The sequence below is a fragment of the Lagenorhynchus albirostris genome, chromosome 16 (assembly GCF_949774975.1).
Source record: "Lagenorhynchus albirostris chromosome 16, mLagAlb1.1, whole genome shotgun sequence".
NCBI classification, from domain to species: domain Eukaryota; kingdom Metazoa; phylum Chordata; class Mammalia; order Artiodactyla; family Delphinidae; genus Lagenorhynchus; species Lagenorhynchus albirostris.
Window position 1 is genome coordinate 51831971 of NC_083110.1, and position 18769 is coordinate 51850739.

Sequence of the window (18769 nt, forward strand, 5' to 3'; positions counted from 1 at the left end):
ATGTGAAGACATGGTTATGAGGGTCACAGTAGTGTGTAATGGAAGGCCTGGAGGCATTTTGCGTTTGGGGGTTTGTTGCCTGTTCAAGTTTTAGCTAACAAAATGTTTTGTGCTAATACGTGAAATAACAGTATTTCTTTGAAAATATTCCATAACTTTACACAAAGTAAGAATAACCTCTCAGCCTTGGTCCGAATTTGTAACAATATTCCCATGATCATTCTCATAACGGAAACAATACGACTGCCCGTCAACTCCAGATTCTTGGGCTCCTGATGGGGTTTGCTGATGGAACACTTTTTTTTTTTTTTTAATAAATTGATAGGAGCCCACTAACTTACTTCGATTTTTAAAAAATGACATACAAGATCATTACACAATCATACCTCATGATAAGTCGATAATGAAGCAGTTGAATCAATTCAACAATTCGATTAAACAAATATTTATTGAGCACCTAAAATGTGCCAAGCCCTCTTCTAGGCACATGATCTGCCTCTTTGGGGCATGTAATAGAGCTGGGCTGGTAAAACGCCCATTGCTGGTCCATGCTTGCTGGGACACAGTAGAGATAAGGAGCCCATTTTCAGCATCATGTGTTACTTTTTCACTCTACCTAACTATGAACGTGGCCTGCAGCATCCACAGAACTCCAGCATCTCCTCTGGGAACCAGAGCCACTGCCTTCCCTCCTAACATTGCCTTAGATGATAAAAGGACACTTGCTTTAAGCAAAGAAACGTACTTGTCTCCCTAGCGTCCTCTCCCCATCAGACATACAAATTACTAAGACGGAGGAAAAGCAATTCTAATAATAATAGCTTTATGAGAAAATAGAGGGCTTAGGTGGATTTTTGAAGCCATCTTTAATTTCTCTCTAAATTTTTTTCCTATTTCTAATTGTCTTTGTCACATGTAAAAAAGTATCCTAGAAATGGCAATTTCAGTGAAGAAGTGAGTTTGTTAAACCACATCTTTGCATCATGACTTACAGCATTTAACGCTCTCAAGCACCCACTAATTTGAATGATCTCATGTAACAGAAACCATTCTACACAAAGAAAACAGGTTCAGAGAAGTTAGATCACGCCAGGGTGAGAAGGAGACAGCACTCAAGTCTTATGGCTTCCAGGTCAGTGTTCTTTCCACTACCCTGTGCTGGCCAGGCTGGAGTTGCATCAGTCTCCGTGGCTTCTCCCACACGCACCGTGGGAGGTGGTGAGCAGGAGGAAACGTGGGCAGCCTGCTGAGTGTTGCCTTGGAACTTCATCACATGGTTGGAAGGACCAGGAGTAAGGGGTGCCCCATATGCAACTTAAAATGTATATGACAGGGCTTCCCTGGTGGCGCAGTGGTTGAGAGTCCGCCTGCTGATGCAGGGGACACGGGTTCGTGACCCGGTCCGGGAGGATCCCACATGCCGTGGAGCGGCTGGGCCTGTGAGCCATGGCCGCTGAGCCTGCGCGTCCGGAGCCTGTGCTCCACGATGGGAGAGGCCACAGCAGTGAGAGGCCCGCGTACCGCAAAAAAAAAAAAAAAAAAAAAAAATGTATATGACAGCAGGCAATAGAGACATCGGGAACAAATGTTTAATAAAGGCTGGTGGAACAGAAGCATTTTGAAAAAAGGAGGAGAAATTAGAGGGGAAGCATTTTCTGATGAGTACAGTACAGCACAGCAAGTTCTCCTTTATATGCCTTTGTTGGGAGAAGAGTTTTGAAATGACTGAAGTACATCTCAAAAGATAACATATTTCATGTATCTAGGCTTACCGGCTGCACAGCAACACACAGTACAAATTTACTGATTGACGAAATGAATTCAGCGTGCATTGAATGCAAGCGGACACTGGCATAGCTGATAGATTTGGGCTATAAGTATTTCCATTTAGTTACTTTGTGGAACTAGTAACATAAGCAGTTTGCCCATGAAGCTGCAGTCTGTTACCTCTGGTCTTACCTGCCTGCCTTGTATGATTTTCTTATCTTCTGGGCTCTCAAGCTGTTAGGTATCTTCCTATGGTCAATATGCTGTCCTCTGACACCTGCTGGATTTGAAGTCAGACAAACCTGGCTCTGACACAAATTAGATGGATGACCTTCAATGGCTCATCTGAATTCTGTAAACCTCTATGCCCTAATTTGTAAAATCTATGAGAGGAACTACCCTGCTTGACTCAAAAAGATTATCATGAGACTCATGCCAAACACGTAGACAATATGTAGAGAAATGCTTAGTAGACTGTAAAGGAATACGCAAATGAAGGTTATTGTTATGGTCATAATCTGTGGCTTCTAATGTGGCTGAAAACGGCTTAAACATTAATAAGCTCTGAGTAAAGCTCTAAGGAGTGCTCTTAGAAGTATTTCCCAGTGCATGGTCATTGGGATATTTTATGTGGCAACTTAGAACTTTTTTGTTTTTTGTCTTGCTTACTTACATCCTAGCTTTCAGAACCCTGAGATTATAAATTATGTCATGTGAATTAGCACCCAACCCCACTCCCCGATTGGTTAAATACATTATAATCAATGCAATGACATATTATGCAAAATCTTTAGAAACTGACATGAAATGATGATCACAGTCTTTTTTTTTAAATAATCTTATTTATTCTCTCCTTGTTTATTTCTTTTTTATTTATTTATTTATTTTTGCTGTGTTAGGTCTTCGTTTCTGTGCGAGGGCTTTCTCTAGTTGCGGCAAGTGGGGGCCACTCTTCATCGCGGTGCGCGGGCCTCTCACTATCGCGGTCTCTCTTGTTGCGGAGCACAGGCGCCAGACGCGCAGGCTCAGTAATTGTGGCTCACGGGCCCAGTTGCTCCGTGGCATGTGGGATCTTCCCAGACCAGGGCTCAAACCCGTGTCTCCTGCATTGGCAGGCAGATTCTCAACCACTGCGGCACCAGGGAAGCCCTCACAGTCTTTTAAGTGGAGAGAAAAAAGGAGTTGTAGAATAACATAGGTACTAGAGTACAGTCTCATTTTATGTAATAAAAATAGACAGTGGCTCTCTCCCCTTCACGCATAATATGATGAATGGGGTCAAAACAGTTCAGTTGTGTAAATTCTAGGGACCGCGACTGCAAGCTTAATGAAATGATTGGGGCGAGACTGTGTGCCTGGTTGGTGAGAAGCCCCAGGAGCCAGTCCTTTCTGGTCCTGGCTACAGTTTGGCGCCACCTGGTGACAGTTGTCCATTTTGACTTTAAAATCAGTGGGGACTATTCTAGGTCCTGGGGCTGGCTGGACTTTCCAGGACAATGACAGTGATTCTTGGAGTCTTCTGGTTAGGTAGCACCATTTCTGTGGCCTGATCTGAGATTAAGCTAGAATGCTGAGGACTGGAGGGCCTTCCTGCCACATCCTCACTTCCTGAGATGGGGTTCCCTACTGCTCACTTGCCTTGCCTCCCCCTTGCGGAAGACAGCTTTACATAACCTCATTTGACAGGGGCCATTTGACGATCACATTATATCTAAATTCACATAATTCCAGGGTTTCTTTGCATATATTTATTCACATATACAAAAATACATTTGTATATCCATAGCAGATGGTTAAAAGGATATGCAACCTAATAACAGTGGTTTTTTTTGTGGAGAATGAGATGGGAGAGGTGGAAGAGAAAAAGAAAAAAGGTAGAAATGGGAAGTTTGCCTTTTTATTGATATATTTCCTTACCGCTTGAAAAATTTTTAAAAGATACATATGTCTATAGATATATCTGTGTATGTAATATATAATTATATATGTAAAACTCACTGAAAGCCAGCCCACCAAAAGCCATCTAACCTGATGACCAATTCTCATAATTACTGAGAATTTTGTCGATATTCCTTTCGATGTGACTTACTTCCAGTCATTGTTTTAGCCTTTCCACTGTGGGTTTTGTTCATCCAGCCTGCCTGAATGCCGATTTTGCATGTTTCACGTTTCAAACGTCTAGCATTTCTTAAGTGCTCAAGGTCTGTGGGGGAATGGGTAGATTTCTCTTAAATGTATTTATTGTGTTCTTATTTGGCTTTTAGTAATTGGCAAAATGGCATATTGTCTTTTTACAAATTTATCTCTAGCTGATTTGGACTCAAAATCCACAGCTAATAGGAGCAGATCTACTGGCTTGTTCTGGACCAAACCTTATCAGCGTGTCAACATCAGCAGAAACTTACAGTACTTTCCTCCTCTAAGAAGAGATGTAAATCCTTTTAGAACAGTTTATGAAATAGTAACTAGCGTATGGAATATGAAGCTAAGAAGTTGTTTCCACGTTACCAAGACCCATGTCAAATTTTTGCTAGGCTTTTCTTTCCTTATTCTACATCATCTTACCATCCACTCAGACTTTTCTTCTTTTTTAACACAGAACCTGGAAGAGAAGAGCATCGTTCAAGATGACAAGGAGATGATCCTGAGCTCAGAGGAGGAGAGTTTCTTTGTCCAAGTGCACGACGTTTCTCCCGAGCAACCGCGGACAGTCATCAAGGCGCCCCGCGTCAGCACTGCGCAGGACGTCATTCAGCAGGTGAAGGCCTCCCCTCCTCACCTCAGTCCTGTCCTCAGTGTGAACTACTGGGACAAATCAGATTTCAGCTCCCTTTGTGAATGAGGTTTTAGAACAAAGGGGACCTGACAAGGGAGAGCGTGCCTCTTAAGGCTGGGAAATACTGATTCCGTCAACGATACTTGCCCAGTATCTACTGTGAGTCAGGCTCTCTCTGAAGCCTCAATAATGGATCTAGAAGGTGGCTCTGCAGAGCGGGAACGTCATCATCCCAGAAAGGCCTAAGCCAATACTTAATGGCCATCTCTCAGGGATCCTGCAGAGGACATGCAGGAGGCCTCCTCTCACCCTCTCCCCTCCTCTGGTCATGCTTCTCTGTGTACATGGCTTCAGAGAACTCTGTTTCCTTCTTTTGAAGCCCTGTTATGGTTTGCGTTTATTAAACACTCACTTGAGAAGATAGCATAACAGTTACCAGACTCCAGATCAGATTGCTCCAGGTGCAAATCCCAGCTCTACTTCTTACTAGCTCTGAGAGCTTGGACAAGTTATTGAACCATCTGTGCCTTAGTTACACTGGTGTGCTGGTAAACTGGCTCGCTTCAAAAAAAAAAAAAAAGGCCCTGATTTTGTAGCATTTGCCAGTTTCTATCTTGTAAATCCTCCCACCACATCTGATTCCAGTGGACTCCAGCACCACACCATGTGCTAAGCTACCATGCAGATAACATGGAGATAGTACATTAGCACTTTCCTTATAGAGTTATTGTGAAGATTAAGTAAATATATGTAAAGCACATTCGCCTATTACAACACCTAGCACATGGCAAACACTACTTAAGTGCTATTTGCTATTCTTATTGCATGATAGTTTGGTTAATATTAGCCTCTTTAATAGACCTTGAACTCCCCAAACTATATACAATATCTGGGACATAGTAAGCCCTCACTAAACATGTGATGAGTGAATAAATGCATAAATGAAAGATAATCTTGTACTAAATGAGAAGTGAGACCAGGTAAGTTCTAACATCTAAGACTCTGAGATGAAGAGGGAGCCTCGTGGAACAAAGAGGCTCCCGAGGGTCAAGCTTCTGTCCCTCACTGTCTGCATGACCTTCCATCTCTACCAGCTTTGCTGGAGGCAGAAAATCCAGTTCAAGTCCTTTTTCTGTTACTTACTAGCTGTGCATCCACTGGAATCTGCCTGACCTCTGTATGCTTAAACTTCCTTGTCTGAAAAACGGGCAGAGTAACACCTATATCATGGACGGTTGTGAAGCTAAATGAGGCAATGTGGGAAAGTTCCTATAAGCTAGCTACAACTATGACAATGTATAATGAGAAGTGGGATGACATGATCTGAAAGACCCCCTCCATCTCTTAAAGTCTGGTATTTTCCCACCTCAAAGTCTCATCTACAGTATTTTCCCACCTCAAAGTCTCATCTTACAGTGAAGCAGGTGTTGGAGATAGTGTGTCTTTATTCAGTTGATCATAACTTGTCTTTCAGACCTTATGCAAAGCCAAATATTCCTATAGCATCTTGAGCAACCCGAACCCGGGTGATTATGTGCTTTTGGAAGAGGTGGTGAAAGACACTGCCAACAGGAAGTCTTCTACCCCAAAGTCCTCCCAGCGTGTCCTTTTGGATCAGGAGTGTGTTTTTCAAGCTCAAAGCAGGTGGAAAGGTGCAGGAAAATTCATCCTTAAGCTAAAGGAACAAGTGCAGGTAAAGTGCAAGGTTATTTTTCTCTCTTCGCAAATTATTTGATATTCATAACTACAGTGTAATCAAATTCAGGAGCTAGTGAAATCTACGGGAAAGTTCCCGAGTCAAGGAAATTAGTCGGAAGAATGTTGTTTGGCTGTTTTCACTGTGTGGAAAGAAATGTCTTCCCCTCTGAGCTTCCACAGTCCTGAGAGGGGAGTCCCTCAGCCCTGCTTTCCAAAGCTCTACTTACTAGAAAGGGAAGAGGAAAGGGCTTTTTCTGATAGTGTCATGTGATTGGGGACCCTGGCTTTAACCTAATACCAATGGAAGATTCTCGTTTTCCACAGGCATCCCGAGAAGACAAAAGAAAAGGCATCTCTTTTGCAAGCGAACTCAAGAAGCTCACCAAGTCGACTAAACAGCCCCGAGGACTCACATCACCTTCTCAGGTCTTGGCCTCCGAAAATGTCCAAAACAAGGAGGAGAAACCTGTGGGCGGCTTGTCCTCCAGTGACACGATAGACTATCGACAGTGAGCAAGGGTAGCACGTTTTACCCAGGTATTCTGAGTCATTGCACTGTTCTGAAACGGGGGAGGGGGGGTCAACTTACACTACTTTGTAAGACACAGTCTGTACACTGTCGTTTGTCCTTTCCAAGAGGAGGATGTCCCTGAGGCAGGTAGGAATGGTACCCTGCAGGAAAAGGGCTCTGAAAACACACATCACTTCAGCACTGATAATTTTAGATCTCCTTATTTTGTAGATAACTAAAGGCCCCAAGAGGACAACAAACTTGCCCAAACTACAACAGCCTTATTTCATCAGACACAGAACTGTCTTAATTACTGGTAACTCACATGAACATTCTTGAAGGGCTGCTATGGGCCACTCAGCTTTTACTCCTTTGGATTTCTAGTTTGATGTTCTTCTAATTTAGGTCTGATTTACTCTCAACAACCTCAACTTCTTCTGCCTCAATTAAAAAATGAAAATCTGGCATCCAGGATGTAATGATTAAAAAGAAAGCAAAATGACATAACAGCCTGCGGTAACTCATGCCTTTGGTTGCCAGCTTACTGCTTGGTGCTCACATACAGAGTAAATTTCATTCTATCTTAAAACAATTTATATAGAACCTGAATTTAAAAAAAGAAAAAGCATGTGAGGAAACCAAACATAGATTTCTTCTTTTCACTTAGTTTCTTAACGAACCCAAGGGATTATTAACGCCCACCTTTCACCTGTTCCATCACAGTTGTAAGATTTAAAATTCTCAAGAGACCACCTGCGCAGTGAAGGCATTGTTGCTTATACTACAGAGCTGCAGCATCTGTCTTCATCACAATCAGATATTTGTAGAAGCTCATAATTAAAGAATTTATTAATATCTCTTGACAGGGCCAAATTTGACTTGTAACAGCCCCAAAGAAGGCTGATACATTGAGCCAATGTTTAAGGAGCAGCTCCTGAAACAACTGGTGCCCCGTATACACTTACAAAGAAAGCTCTTTCAAAACAGACGAGGCCAAATACAGGAAACTGCCTCCTCCAGAACTTCTGCACATCCCATTATCCTGGGTCAGGGCTTTTTAGGTTCTGTAAGCAAAGACTCATCAGGAAGAAATCTCGGCTCTACGGCAGCAATCCGCATCACACAGCATCAGATGATAGTGAATATGCAGAGAATAGTGAGGCCCCGGGTGTCCCAGACTCTGAGAAGGCTCAGCGCCCATCTTCTGTTGCGGTACCTCTGGTATCCCATTTTTAAAGTTCAGACTCACTTCCTTTCCTGCCACAGTGTCACCGAGACAGGCAGTGTCTCCAAAAGCCCAGTGAGCTTTAGGACTAAGTACCATGCTAAGCCTCTCCAACTTTTGGAAAGTGACAGTGGTAGTGGGTGTGTGAGCACACAATAAAGACAGTGATCAAAATTTCAAATACTGTTTTCCATATCAAGAACCTAACATCAAATAAATCACAGGTGTGACAATGTTATGTCCACCTCTCTATTATAACCTCCATAATGACAGAGTGAAATTACACTCTGCACATGAAGAGCCCTCAGTGCGCCAGAAGATTAGTAAGTACGTAAGAATACAACTCCACTAGAAATTTGACTTTAAAATAATGTGCCTGCTATAACGAGCATTACTAGTTGCTTATATTTTAGGAGCGTTGGGAGGGGGGTGGTGATTGAGACGATTGCCTTTGGACTCAATTTTCCTATAGTAAGCAGATATTCAGAATCAGTCAATTGACCTCACATCTTTCACTAAACTTGGGGAAGCTCTTTAAAAATAGCCATTGAGGGACTTCCCTGGTGGTCCAGTGGCTAAGACTCCGCACTCCCAATGCAGGGGGCCCAGGTTCGATACCTGGTCAGGGAACTAGATCCCGCATACCACAACTAAGAAATGAATGCTGCAACTAAAAGATCCCACATACTGCAACTGAAGATCCTGCACACGGCAACAAAGATCCCTGTGCTGCAACTAAGACCCAGCGCAGACAAATAAATAAATAGATAAATATTTTTAATTAAAAAATAAAATAAAAATAGCCATTGATATAATAGTAATAGCCATTGGTGCATCTATGGGAATACAGATCCCATGTTATTAATTTTACAAATGGTGTTTTGAAGAAAGCATTTGTGAAAAAAGAAGGGCCTTTCTGTATATGCGCGTAAGAAAAAAAGTTTAACATTTTTATTGCTTTCTGAGTGATATATTTCATGTTATTTGTTCTGAAATATTCACCTCTAAAGTTTCAAGTTACCTCCTAATAATAATCTAAGAATTTCTAAACAAATAATTAACTTACTCAACTAGTTGACAGAAGTCCACCTTTTTTTTTTTTTTAAAGCTGAACAGTTTAATTATGGTTTTTTAAAAAAAATCTTTCTAAAGAATGTGATGTTCCAGGGCAGAAATAGCCTAATGTTCCACCTCCCAGGAACATCATGTTCTACCACTGTGAGTTTATAGGAAATAGTCTCTCCCCCAAACCCAGTCACCAGAGCTTGGGTTTCTGTTGGTTGAACAACCTTAAACCTTGCTACACTATGGACATTTCTGCTCCTTCACTTTAAAGAGACTAACAAGCCTATGTATACAATTTTACAGGTGAAGATCTTTGGGCAAGAAGTTATAAAGTCAAGAATGAACATGATGGAAACAAATATAACTTCCTTATTTTCATTAGACTTAAACTGGAAATTGATGATTTCTGAACTTGCGATATGAGGTCCACACTGAGGTCAAGCAAAATGGCACAGGGCTGGCTAGCAACCAGTTTCCTGATGAAGCAAAGAAGCCCAGCAGACTGCCACTTTACATGTGTCAACAGTTGGAAAAACCATTGCTAACCTTGCGATAATTGACTTAGAACAAGGGTCAACAAACGTTGTAAAGGGCTAGACAGCAAATATTTTAGGCCTTATGGGCCATATGGTCTCCACTGCAATGACTCAACTCAGCTGTAGTGCAAAAGCAGCCATAGACAATACATACGTGAATGAATGTGGCTGTGATCCAAGAAAACTATATAAAGACACTGAAATTGTAATTTCATACAATTTTCCCATGTAATAAATATTCCTCTTTTGATTTTTTAAAATCATTTAAAAATGTAAAAACTGTTCTTAGTTCAAGAGCCATACGAAACCAGGTGGCAGGCTGGATTTGGCCCAAGGGCCATAGTTTGCTGACCTGACTTAGAAAACTGGGAACAAGATGCAGAGGTATGAAAACAAGCAGGCTAGTTTAGTCATACATTTTATGGCTGAGAATTGGAAGATTCTGGGCATTGCAAGTGTAAATATGTCCTATAAGATTCATTAAAAATTAATTCAATTTAGTTTCTATATTGTGTACCATTGTGAACTCTGTAGTATTTCTTTTTAGCTACAGAATGATGTTGGGTTTTTTTACGTTCATTGCTTATATATTCACAGACTTTTGGTTTCCATAAAATGAAGTTAGAATAACGTATATCTACTGAGTTGTGACATCTTAACAAGAAACTTAACCATGTTTTTAAAGCAAAAGTAGATTGTTGGTGTTTATTTATTTCACTAGGTCTGTACTGACATTGTACCTATATATTTATTATACACAGCTTTCTTGATACTGCTTGCAGATTAGAAGCGTTAGTGGTTCTATCTCACTATTTGAAGACAAATCTCCTAAAAAGAAAATGTATGCTCTGGATATCTGAAACAGGCCAGAATTGCATGTAACTTGCCATTTAATATAAATTATTTTAAAAACCTTGCTGTATAAAACTATCATGTACGTGTAAAGGATTCTTCTTATTCTTGGCATGAAGCAAATTATGATTTTTAAAATGAAGGGTGTTCCTCTAAGTAAAATCCAAATTTTATCTTTCTATTGACATTAAAATTTAAGATGTTTCTCTTCAAATTATAAAACACACTAAAAATCCTAACCTTTGCTTTGAGAAGTTTTTCACCATAAAAAGTGAATAAAACAATCCCCAAGTTCTTTGCATACGCTAACAGAAGTGTTAAAAACACACGGCCCAGCTTTCATGTTACTGGAAGTTCTGACTGAGTCAAAGCTTTAATGCTAGAAGAGCCACATTTGCTTGTCAACAGAATTCAGGCTATTCCAGTTTGATGTTATTTGTACAGTGCTACAGGTTTCTTTTTAAATCAAATAATCAGTCTACAACAAATGTACAATGCTGCCTCAATTTTTTAAAATATTCCAGAAACCGTAATCAAGTTTCTCTAAACTAAGAGGCATTTTTTCCTCTGGTTGGGCTTACTGTGTCATAAAAATTGGGTTACTGGTCTAACTGGCAAGAGTCAAGATGAAAACTGTGCAGAGTAGCGAGATGGAAAGCAAGACCGGTCTCACTAGGTTTATCACTTGGCCTTCACTCTAAGCCCTGCAGCGCCCCACCCCATGGCCCTTAGCACAAAATCTGAAACTTACCTTGAGACTGCAAGGGAGACTAGGTTTTAGCAAGTGAGTGAACCCAACCTCCGGCCTATGTTGCAACCCAACTTGATGGTTCATTCTGAGGTGAAAGGACATACTCTGCTGTATTTGAGTCTTGGGGACTTTAGGGGGGACTACTCTACTATTACAGCTAACCAGCACAACCTGGTGTTTGCCAAAAGTAGGAAATTTTGATTTAGAGCGTCTCTGAATTATACAGTTATATTACTATAGCAAATGAAAGAAATTATCCCATTTAGAATGCATCTAAAATAGTCACCCACACTATACCCATTACTACTTTATACTTTCCATACCATTAAAAATTTGGGTAGCAAACCTTCATCAGTAAAGTCGATGTGGAAAAGAATCTAAATAATACAAGCTGGCTGAAACCCCCACCAAGTGGGAGAAATGAAGGGTATGGTGCCCACAAGCACGCAAACCCCAGACCGGTTGGAACCAGAAGGTTGATGATGCTGACTCCCACTTACATCACCATCAACCAATCAGAATGTCCATGAGCTGATGGCGCCCTCTTTGAACCATTACTATAAAACTCCTCACTACCTGCTCCAGGTCGGGACACACAGTTTTGAGGGCATTGGCCCCCTGTGGCCCCCTTTGCCTGGCAAAGCAAGAAGCTGTTCTTTTCTACTTCACCCAATAAACAAACAAACAAATATGCAAGCTGTATTTACTACAAGATTTTGAAAAAAAGTATTTTTAAATGCTTCACTAAAAACAGAAAGGAGCATGAATTCTGTTAGGTGGAGCCACGTTTAAGATTACGATAGCTGGCAAGAAAAGATTAGAACAAGAATCCAATGTGATGTGTGATGCTGGAAAAAACATTAACTTCCTCTCAGTCACCTCCTCTGTAACTGTTTGTTTCGCAAACTAACGTGAGATTATATAAGGGTGTGAAGGAGTTGTGAATAAGTTTGAGGATAAATCTGCAGGAAGTAACATTATTTGTGCAGAAAGTGCCTTCTTAAAGGAACGTCTCTTTTCGTGTCATCCTTACCAAGTAAAAGTTATTTATAAATTCTCTAGCTGGGGAGAAATATGGAGTCTAGACTCAACAAAAGTGAGTCAAAAGTCAAATTTACTTTCACACAAAGGTCTCCCATCGTGATGGCTCTGGAGACACTGGAGGCTCGCTAATGAAAGCGGGCCTCCCCTATGGCTCCGTATGTGCTTTTTTTTTAAACACATCTTCCCCTTCCTCTGTTCTCTCCCTTTCTAGTACCTCTGTAGACCTCGCCTCTTCTGCCAGACACCCGAAGGCCTTGCTTAATTCTGAAAAGTAATCAGAGCTTGCGTACTGGCCTGGTAAAACTGAATTAACTAAACCACAAAGCGCCACAACTCTGCTCCCATGCCAGTAGGGAGGATTTTCCTGGCTGGTGTATGATCTTGAACTTGGCATAGTGAGAGGCAGCCTACACGGAAAGAGCTCTCTGGCGGGCTGCCTCAAACACTTTTAGTTGCTTCTCTTAAATCAGCAGCAAGGCAAGAAGAGGAGAATACCTGGACCCTCCAAAAAGTTGTTAGAAAAGGAGACTGCCTCTTACACAAAGCCCAAACTTGGGTCAACATGATACAGTACATTGTTAACAATTTATATGTTCTCTGCCATTTCTTCCTATCAACTTCCTAAATGCAGTCCTTGCATGATGGCTAAGGATTCTGACAGGAATACCTGAGTGTTTTTGAAATACTGAATCTCCATGATTACCAAGCTGTTCGTACACATCTCTTAGATCCAAAACATACTATGCTCAAGTCTGCCATCCAGCAGGCCTCTGAAACCTTCCCTATTTCAGATGATACAGGTCTCTGAACTTTGAAACAACTCACTCTGACACTGAATTGGGTAATGTTGTGTTCAAAAAAATGTGTGAATGCTCTGACTCAACATGCAAGGGCATGGAAGACTGAGGCTACGTCTTATGCCTGTTATTACCCGACTTCACTTTTAATTGCGTAGCACAGTGCTAAGCACATAGTAGGTGCTCAATATTTATCTAGTTAAAAAAACAGACATCGAGGCTGTAGTTTACTATAGCCTCAGGGTGTATGTTATTATTATGACTATAATATTTAGTTCTGAAAATGAAACTCATCAGTACAAGGCTACAGAAGTTAGTGCACAAATGTTTCATCCTCAAATTCATATAGGATATTCAAATACAAGATGTATAATTTTATGGTCCCACTGTGATTCGCTTATGTGTAACAAGGTTAAAAGCATAATACAAGTGTGAAATAGTTGATGAATTTTTATTTTAAAATTGATTTTTCATTTAAACTATAGTTTTTGCTGCCAACGTGAAATATAAATGTATTTGTATATGTTTGGAAAATAAATGATTTGTGACATGTACTGGTCACTTGTGCTCCAAGGGCAAAAGACCCCTTGGTCATCTAAACAAATATTCATAACATTCCTGAACTTTAATATCTAAAAAGTGCATTAAAAGCAAGTATTTATATAATGAACCACACATTTCTCACCATTAAATAATCAAGCCTAAAAAAATTGATCTTAAAAACACTTTTTAAAACCACATATAATATGCTAAAAGATTAACATGCGTCATTAAGCTGATATTCCCCACTCTGCTGGAATGATAAAGGAACGTTCTATTTTCATTTACTTCATGAGAAAAAAAAGAACTTTAAGCACTACCCTAGGCCAAAATATTTGGCTTCTACAGCTTTGAAGAAATAGATCTACTTAGTTGGACTGCTGTGCATTTTTTAAAATGCTCACTAGAAAGCAGAAAAATGCAGCTGTTTTATTCAGCTATTCACAGTAGAGGATATTTATAACCTGGTCATTAAAACACTTATTTCATAAGCCATTCCTAGAATATGGCAATAGCTGTCACATAAAACACTGCTTTTTAATTATATTCATAAGAATAGGCATTTCATCTGTTAAAAAAAAAATGAAGGGAGAAAAAAAAAGAAAGCCCCTCGCTGGGTACCCTTTATCCTTAAAACAGAATGGTAAAGAAAGTCTCAGACTTGGTTTTTTCCACCATCACCCTCCAGAGCATGTCAGAAAATGCGACGAACTTCAAAGAGACTAGAATCACACTCAAACTTTCTTTGAAAGTAGCCATGATGAGCATTCTTTTTCACAAATGCCAAATTAGGTTACTTCTTGAAGCATATCGTCCAGTAAGAGCCAAAGAACCTGGTATCCAATTGCAAGCTATTTTTTCTTTTCTCAGAAATTTTCGTAAAAATATATACACTCAAATTTAGAATGTTTCTCACTTCCATCATGGTGGTACAATTAAAAAAACACTTATTTCGTTATTAAAAAGTATTTGGTTATAAAGAGTAACTGAATAGTAGAAAGCAATCTCATGGTCTTGATTTTCCTGTGCATATTTTCAGAATTGGGGCAGAACCCTGTGCCACACAAAGGATAATTCTTCCTCCTCAAGAGAAGGTCCTAAATTAACAATATATCTTTATGTGCATCTGCACAAACACACAAATATACAACAAAAGTCCCCTGACACTTCATTTTTCTATTACCGTACTGATGTTTCCAAATATTTGGTGAAATCCAGAGGCGACTGAGTAGCAACTTCACTACAATGTCTTTTGATTAGTTGACTTATCTCTTCACTTAAAAATGAATCCCCTTGTAAAACTTTATCCTGAAGAAATATTAAAAGTATGAGTTAAAAGTTTGCTTATGCCATAAGCAAAAGCCAAGCCGTGAGCAAAGTTAAAAATGGCAACAGCTGACACCAAACTAACACATGAAAAATAACGACAGGTGCTGGGTCAGGTCTTGGACATACCAGCCATATCCTGCGTTGAATGAAACAGTCTCCTGTCTCTACAGAATTCCAACCCCAGAAATCTATCCTACCATCAACTCCTAGCACGAAACAAGCAAGTTGAAATCAGGTATTAAGAGACATATTAATTTAGTTTTTATTTCATCCTTTAAAAAAAATAATGAAAAGTGTCACATACCTTCCTTTTGGAATTTGAAGATTCAACAGGAGGATTGAATGTCATTGCTGCCATGCTATAAGCCTCAAAAAGTTCTGCAGGAGATCTATAATCACAAATATAAGAAAAGTAAAGACACCACCATATCTGTGTAACTTGAAAATAGATTGTACCCACAGAATTAGACTGTACACAGAGAAAACAATTAGATTGTACTCATTATTCTAAACCTAGATATAACATAATCCTGCTTTCGTTTTTGTTTCTTTTTTCTCATTAAAATCTTCTTTGTCCCAGTTTTATTTTCTTGCAGTTTTATTCAGATATAATTGACATACAGCACTGTGTAAGTTTAAGGTGTACAGCATGATCTGACTTGCATACATCATGAAATGAATTACCACAATAAGTTTAGTGAACCTCCATCATCTCACATAGATACAAAATTAGTGAAATAGAAAAAAAATTTTTCCTTCTGATGAGAACTCAAGATTTATTCACTTAACTTTCATATATAACATACAATAGTTTAATTATATTTATCATGTTGTACATTACATCCCTAGTACTTATTTATCCTATAATTGGAAGTTTGTACTTTTTGACTGCCTTCATCCAATTCCCCCTTCTGGTAGCCACAAACCTGATCTCTTTTTCTATGAGTTTGTTTGTTTTTGAAGTAAAATTGACCTACAACTCTGTTAGTTCCTGTTACACAACATAGTGATGATTTGATATTTCTTTTTTTTTTTTTTTTTTTTTTGCGGTATGTGGGCCTCTCACTGTTGGGGCCCCTCCCGTTGCGGAGCACAGGCTCCGGACGCGCAGGCTCAGCGGCCATGGCTCACGGGCCCAGCCGCTCCGTGGCATGTGGGATCTTCCCGGACCGGGGCATGAACCCGTGTCCCCTGCATCGGCAGGCGGACTCTCAACCACTGTGCCACCAGGGAAGCCCATGATTTGATATTTCTATACATTTCAAAATGATCACCACGATAAGTCTACTTACCACTTGTCATCATACAAAGATATTGTATAATTATTGACTATATATCCCACACTGTACATTTCATACCTGTGACATTTATTTTGCAACTGGGAGTTTGTACCTCTTAATCTCCCTCACCTATTTCTCTCCTCCTCCTAACCCCCTCCCCTTTGGCACCACCTGTTTGTTCTCTGTATTTATGGCTCTGTTTCTGTTTTGTTTGTTCATTTGTTTTGTTTTTTAGAGTGAAATCATACAGTATTTGTCTTTCTCTGACTTATTTCACTTAGCATAATCCCCTCTAGGTCCATCCATGTTGTTGCAAATGGCAAGCTTTAATTCTTTTTTTCATGGCTGAGTAATATTCCATTGTGTGTATATATACCTCATCTTCTTTATCCATTCATCTATTGGTGGGCATTTAGGTTGCTTCCGTATCTTGGCTATTGTAAATAATGTGGCAATGAACATAAGAATGCATATATCTTTTCTAATTATTGTTTTTGTTTTCTTTGGAAACCAACAAAACACACTTATATAAAATAAATCCTAAATCCCCATGTTATGACATCATTATCCAACTAAATCCACCTCAGAGAGGTCTGGTATACATTTAGAAATATAGGTCTGGACAAAAAGGCTGAGCAAAAAGCCCTCAAGCTCAATATGATCAAATCCCAACTCAACCCATTATGTGAACGATATGCAACTAAGTGTAAGTTAGTCATGAGAGCATAGGCATGGAGTCACCTTCCACGGATTTCAATCAGCTCAACCCTTCAGCTGTTTGCCTGGATTGAAAGCAAGGAGAGGCCAATCAGGACAGAATAAATGTCTATACCCATGCATGTAAATGAATCCTTAATGACCTGAGATTGGTTCATATTCTCCAAAGGAGATTGGCAAGGGATGCAATCAGGCTCACATCCCAAGCTCCACTCCCCAGGGGAAGCCCATCAAGAGTCTCCCTTCTCAAGCCTTTGGGATAATCCATTCAACTTCCTCCAGAAAAGGAAACCTCTGGCATAAATGAGGCAAATGGTGAAGATCTCTGACAAAAACATACCAGAAAAGGATTGTGAAGAAGTGACAAAGAATCATTTTCTCCTTTTCCTTTTGAAAAACAAAGCCGGGGTACAGGTGGGAAGTATAAAGGATGAAAGAAGTAAATGGCCATTTTACTATTTAATAAGAGCAAAGGTTACCTCTATCCTACCCAGAAGGAAAAGGGTTTACAGGAAATTACAATATATGTCTCATTTAGAGAGGGATACATCTGACTACTGCCTTGTAAAAATATAGACCTGTTTCGTCAAACCTCTCAGTATTTCAAGAGAAGCTGGAAATGATTTTTGGCGAATTCTTCCAATATTTAAAAGATACCAACCAATTAGATTCTTGTTCAAACTCTGAAGAAGCCAGAAAATCTTGCCTACAGGTCACTTGTCTGTGATCTCTGATTTAAAGAAACCAGTGGGCTTGCAAAGGAGGGGAAAAATCTGCAACAAAATATTAATTCTGAGTGATGGGAATATTACAAGGGTGTCATACCATTTTCTCTTCTTTTCTGTATAACTGAAGTATTTCCTAGTTGACTTTGTGGGGGAAAAAACGATAATTACTACTGTTTCAACTTCTCTGTACGAATTTTTTTCAGATCAAAAAGTTGTGGGAAAAGAAACTTCTTTTAGAAGGACGCTTTTCCCCATTTGGAAGCGTGTAAGGTGAATGCTGGAAGTGCCAGTCCAAACTCTCACAGGTCGGGGGCACTGAACAGAGATGGCTATGAGGGCCAAGGAGAGAAACTGCTCCCTTCTGGGTGGCAGTGTTCAAAGCACTTCTTTTCTCTCCCTCCTCACTTCTCCCTTTCTTGTCCTAGCAGAACCATTTGGATGGGGGAAAAAAAAAGGTTCTGTGGATGGACTCATGGACCTTCACATAAAGCAAATATGGCATCATCTTATTAAATGTTGAACCTAAGTAATGAGCATATGGGGATTCACTATTCTTTCTACTTACCTGTATGTGTGAAACGTTTTATGACCAAAAAAAAAAAAAAAGGTTAAGTAATTACTCAAAACAAACTAACAAAATCACAGTCAGCAATGTTTTCTCTTTGGAATAATTCAGGAATATGAAGTGGACCAAGTCCAGATAACCAACCAGCACTTTACATTTTGAAATCTATTACTTTGTAAAACAGACTTCTCATAGTCAAAACAGCTATCAACTGAAATTTGCAGTTCTATAATAAGGCAATGCTAATACTACCTTCGGCTCAACTCTGGTTTGAGTGCTTCCGAGCCTTCGGAAGGGGCTCCAGCGATGAGGTGAGCTGCAAATCTTTGCACTATAGGATGGTAATGTCGCTGAAGGGGAAACAGGACAACATATTTTGCACGGGTCAATATTTTATAAGATACTAGCTATACTTTAATAAACATTAGTTTTTTAAAAAAACCACATATGCATATGTACTTCATTACAACCACATACCTACAGAAAAAAAACAGTATCTTTGCTCACAAGATTCCAACACAAATCTGTTTGATGACCAAGTTCACTGAAGTAGCTTAGTCTTGCTTTTACAGTATGAAAAGAAAAATC

At 39.7% G+C, this 18769-nt stretch overlaps 2 protein-coding genes across 8 annotated transcripts in view; one reads left to right on the forward strand and one right to left on the reverse strand.

Moving 5' to 3' along the window:
• PLCE1 (phospholipase C epsilon 1) overlaps positions 1–10669 on the forward strand; it is a 276882-nt gene extending 266213 nt beyond the window's left edge. Inside the window, exons 29-32 of the mRNA XM_060126819.1 lie at positions 4367–4525; positions 6018–6236; positions 6566–6778; positions 9346–10669. Coding sequence (XP_059982802.1) covers positions 4367–4525; positions 6018–6236; positions 6566–6754 — 567 coding nt within the window. The 3' untranslated portion in view covers positions 6755–6778; positions 9346–10669. The remainder of the gene's footprint in view (positions 1–4366; positions 4526–6017; positions 6237–6565; positions 6779–9345) is intronic.
• Positions 1–18769, reverse strand: part of NOC3L (NOC3 like DNA replication regulator) — a 47901-nt gene that overhangs the window by 4362 nt on the left and 24770 nt on the right. For 2 of the 7 annotated variants that reach the window (XM_060126822.1, XM_060126821.1), the window contains exons 19-21: positions 18434–18531; positions 15196–15280; positions 14746–14870 (exon numbers count right to left, since the gene is read on the reverse strand). In XM_060126822.1, coding sequence (XP_059982805.1) covers positions 14746–14870; positions 15196–15280; positions 18434–18531 — 308 coding nt within the window. The other 5 variants (XM_060126820.1, XR_009536186.1, XM_060126825.1 and 2 more) reach the window with 5 other exon arrangements.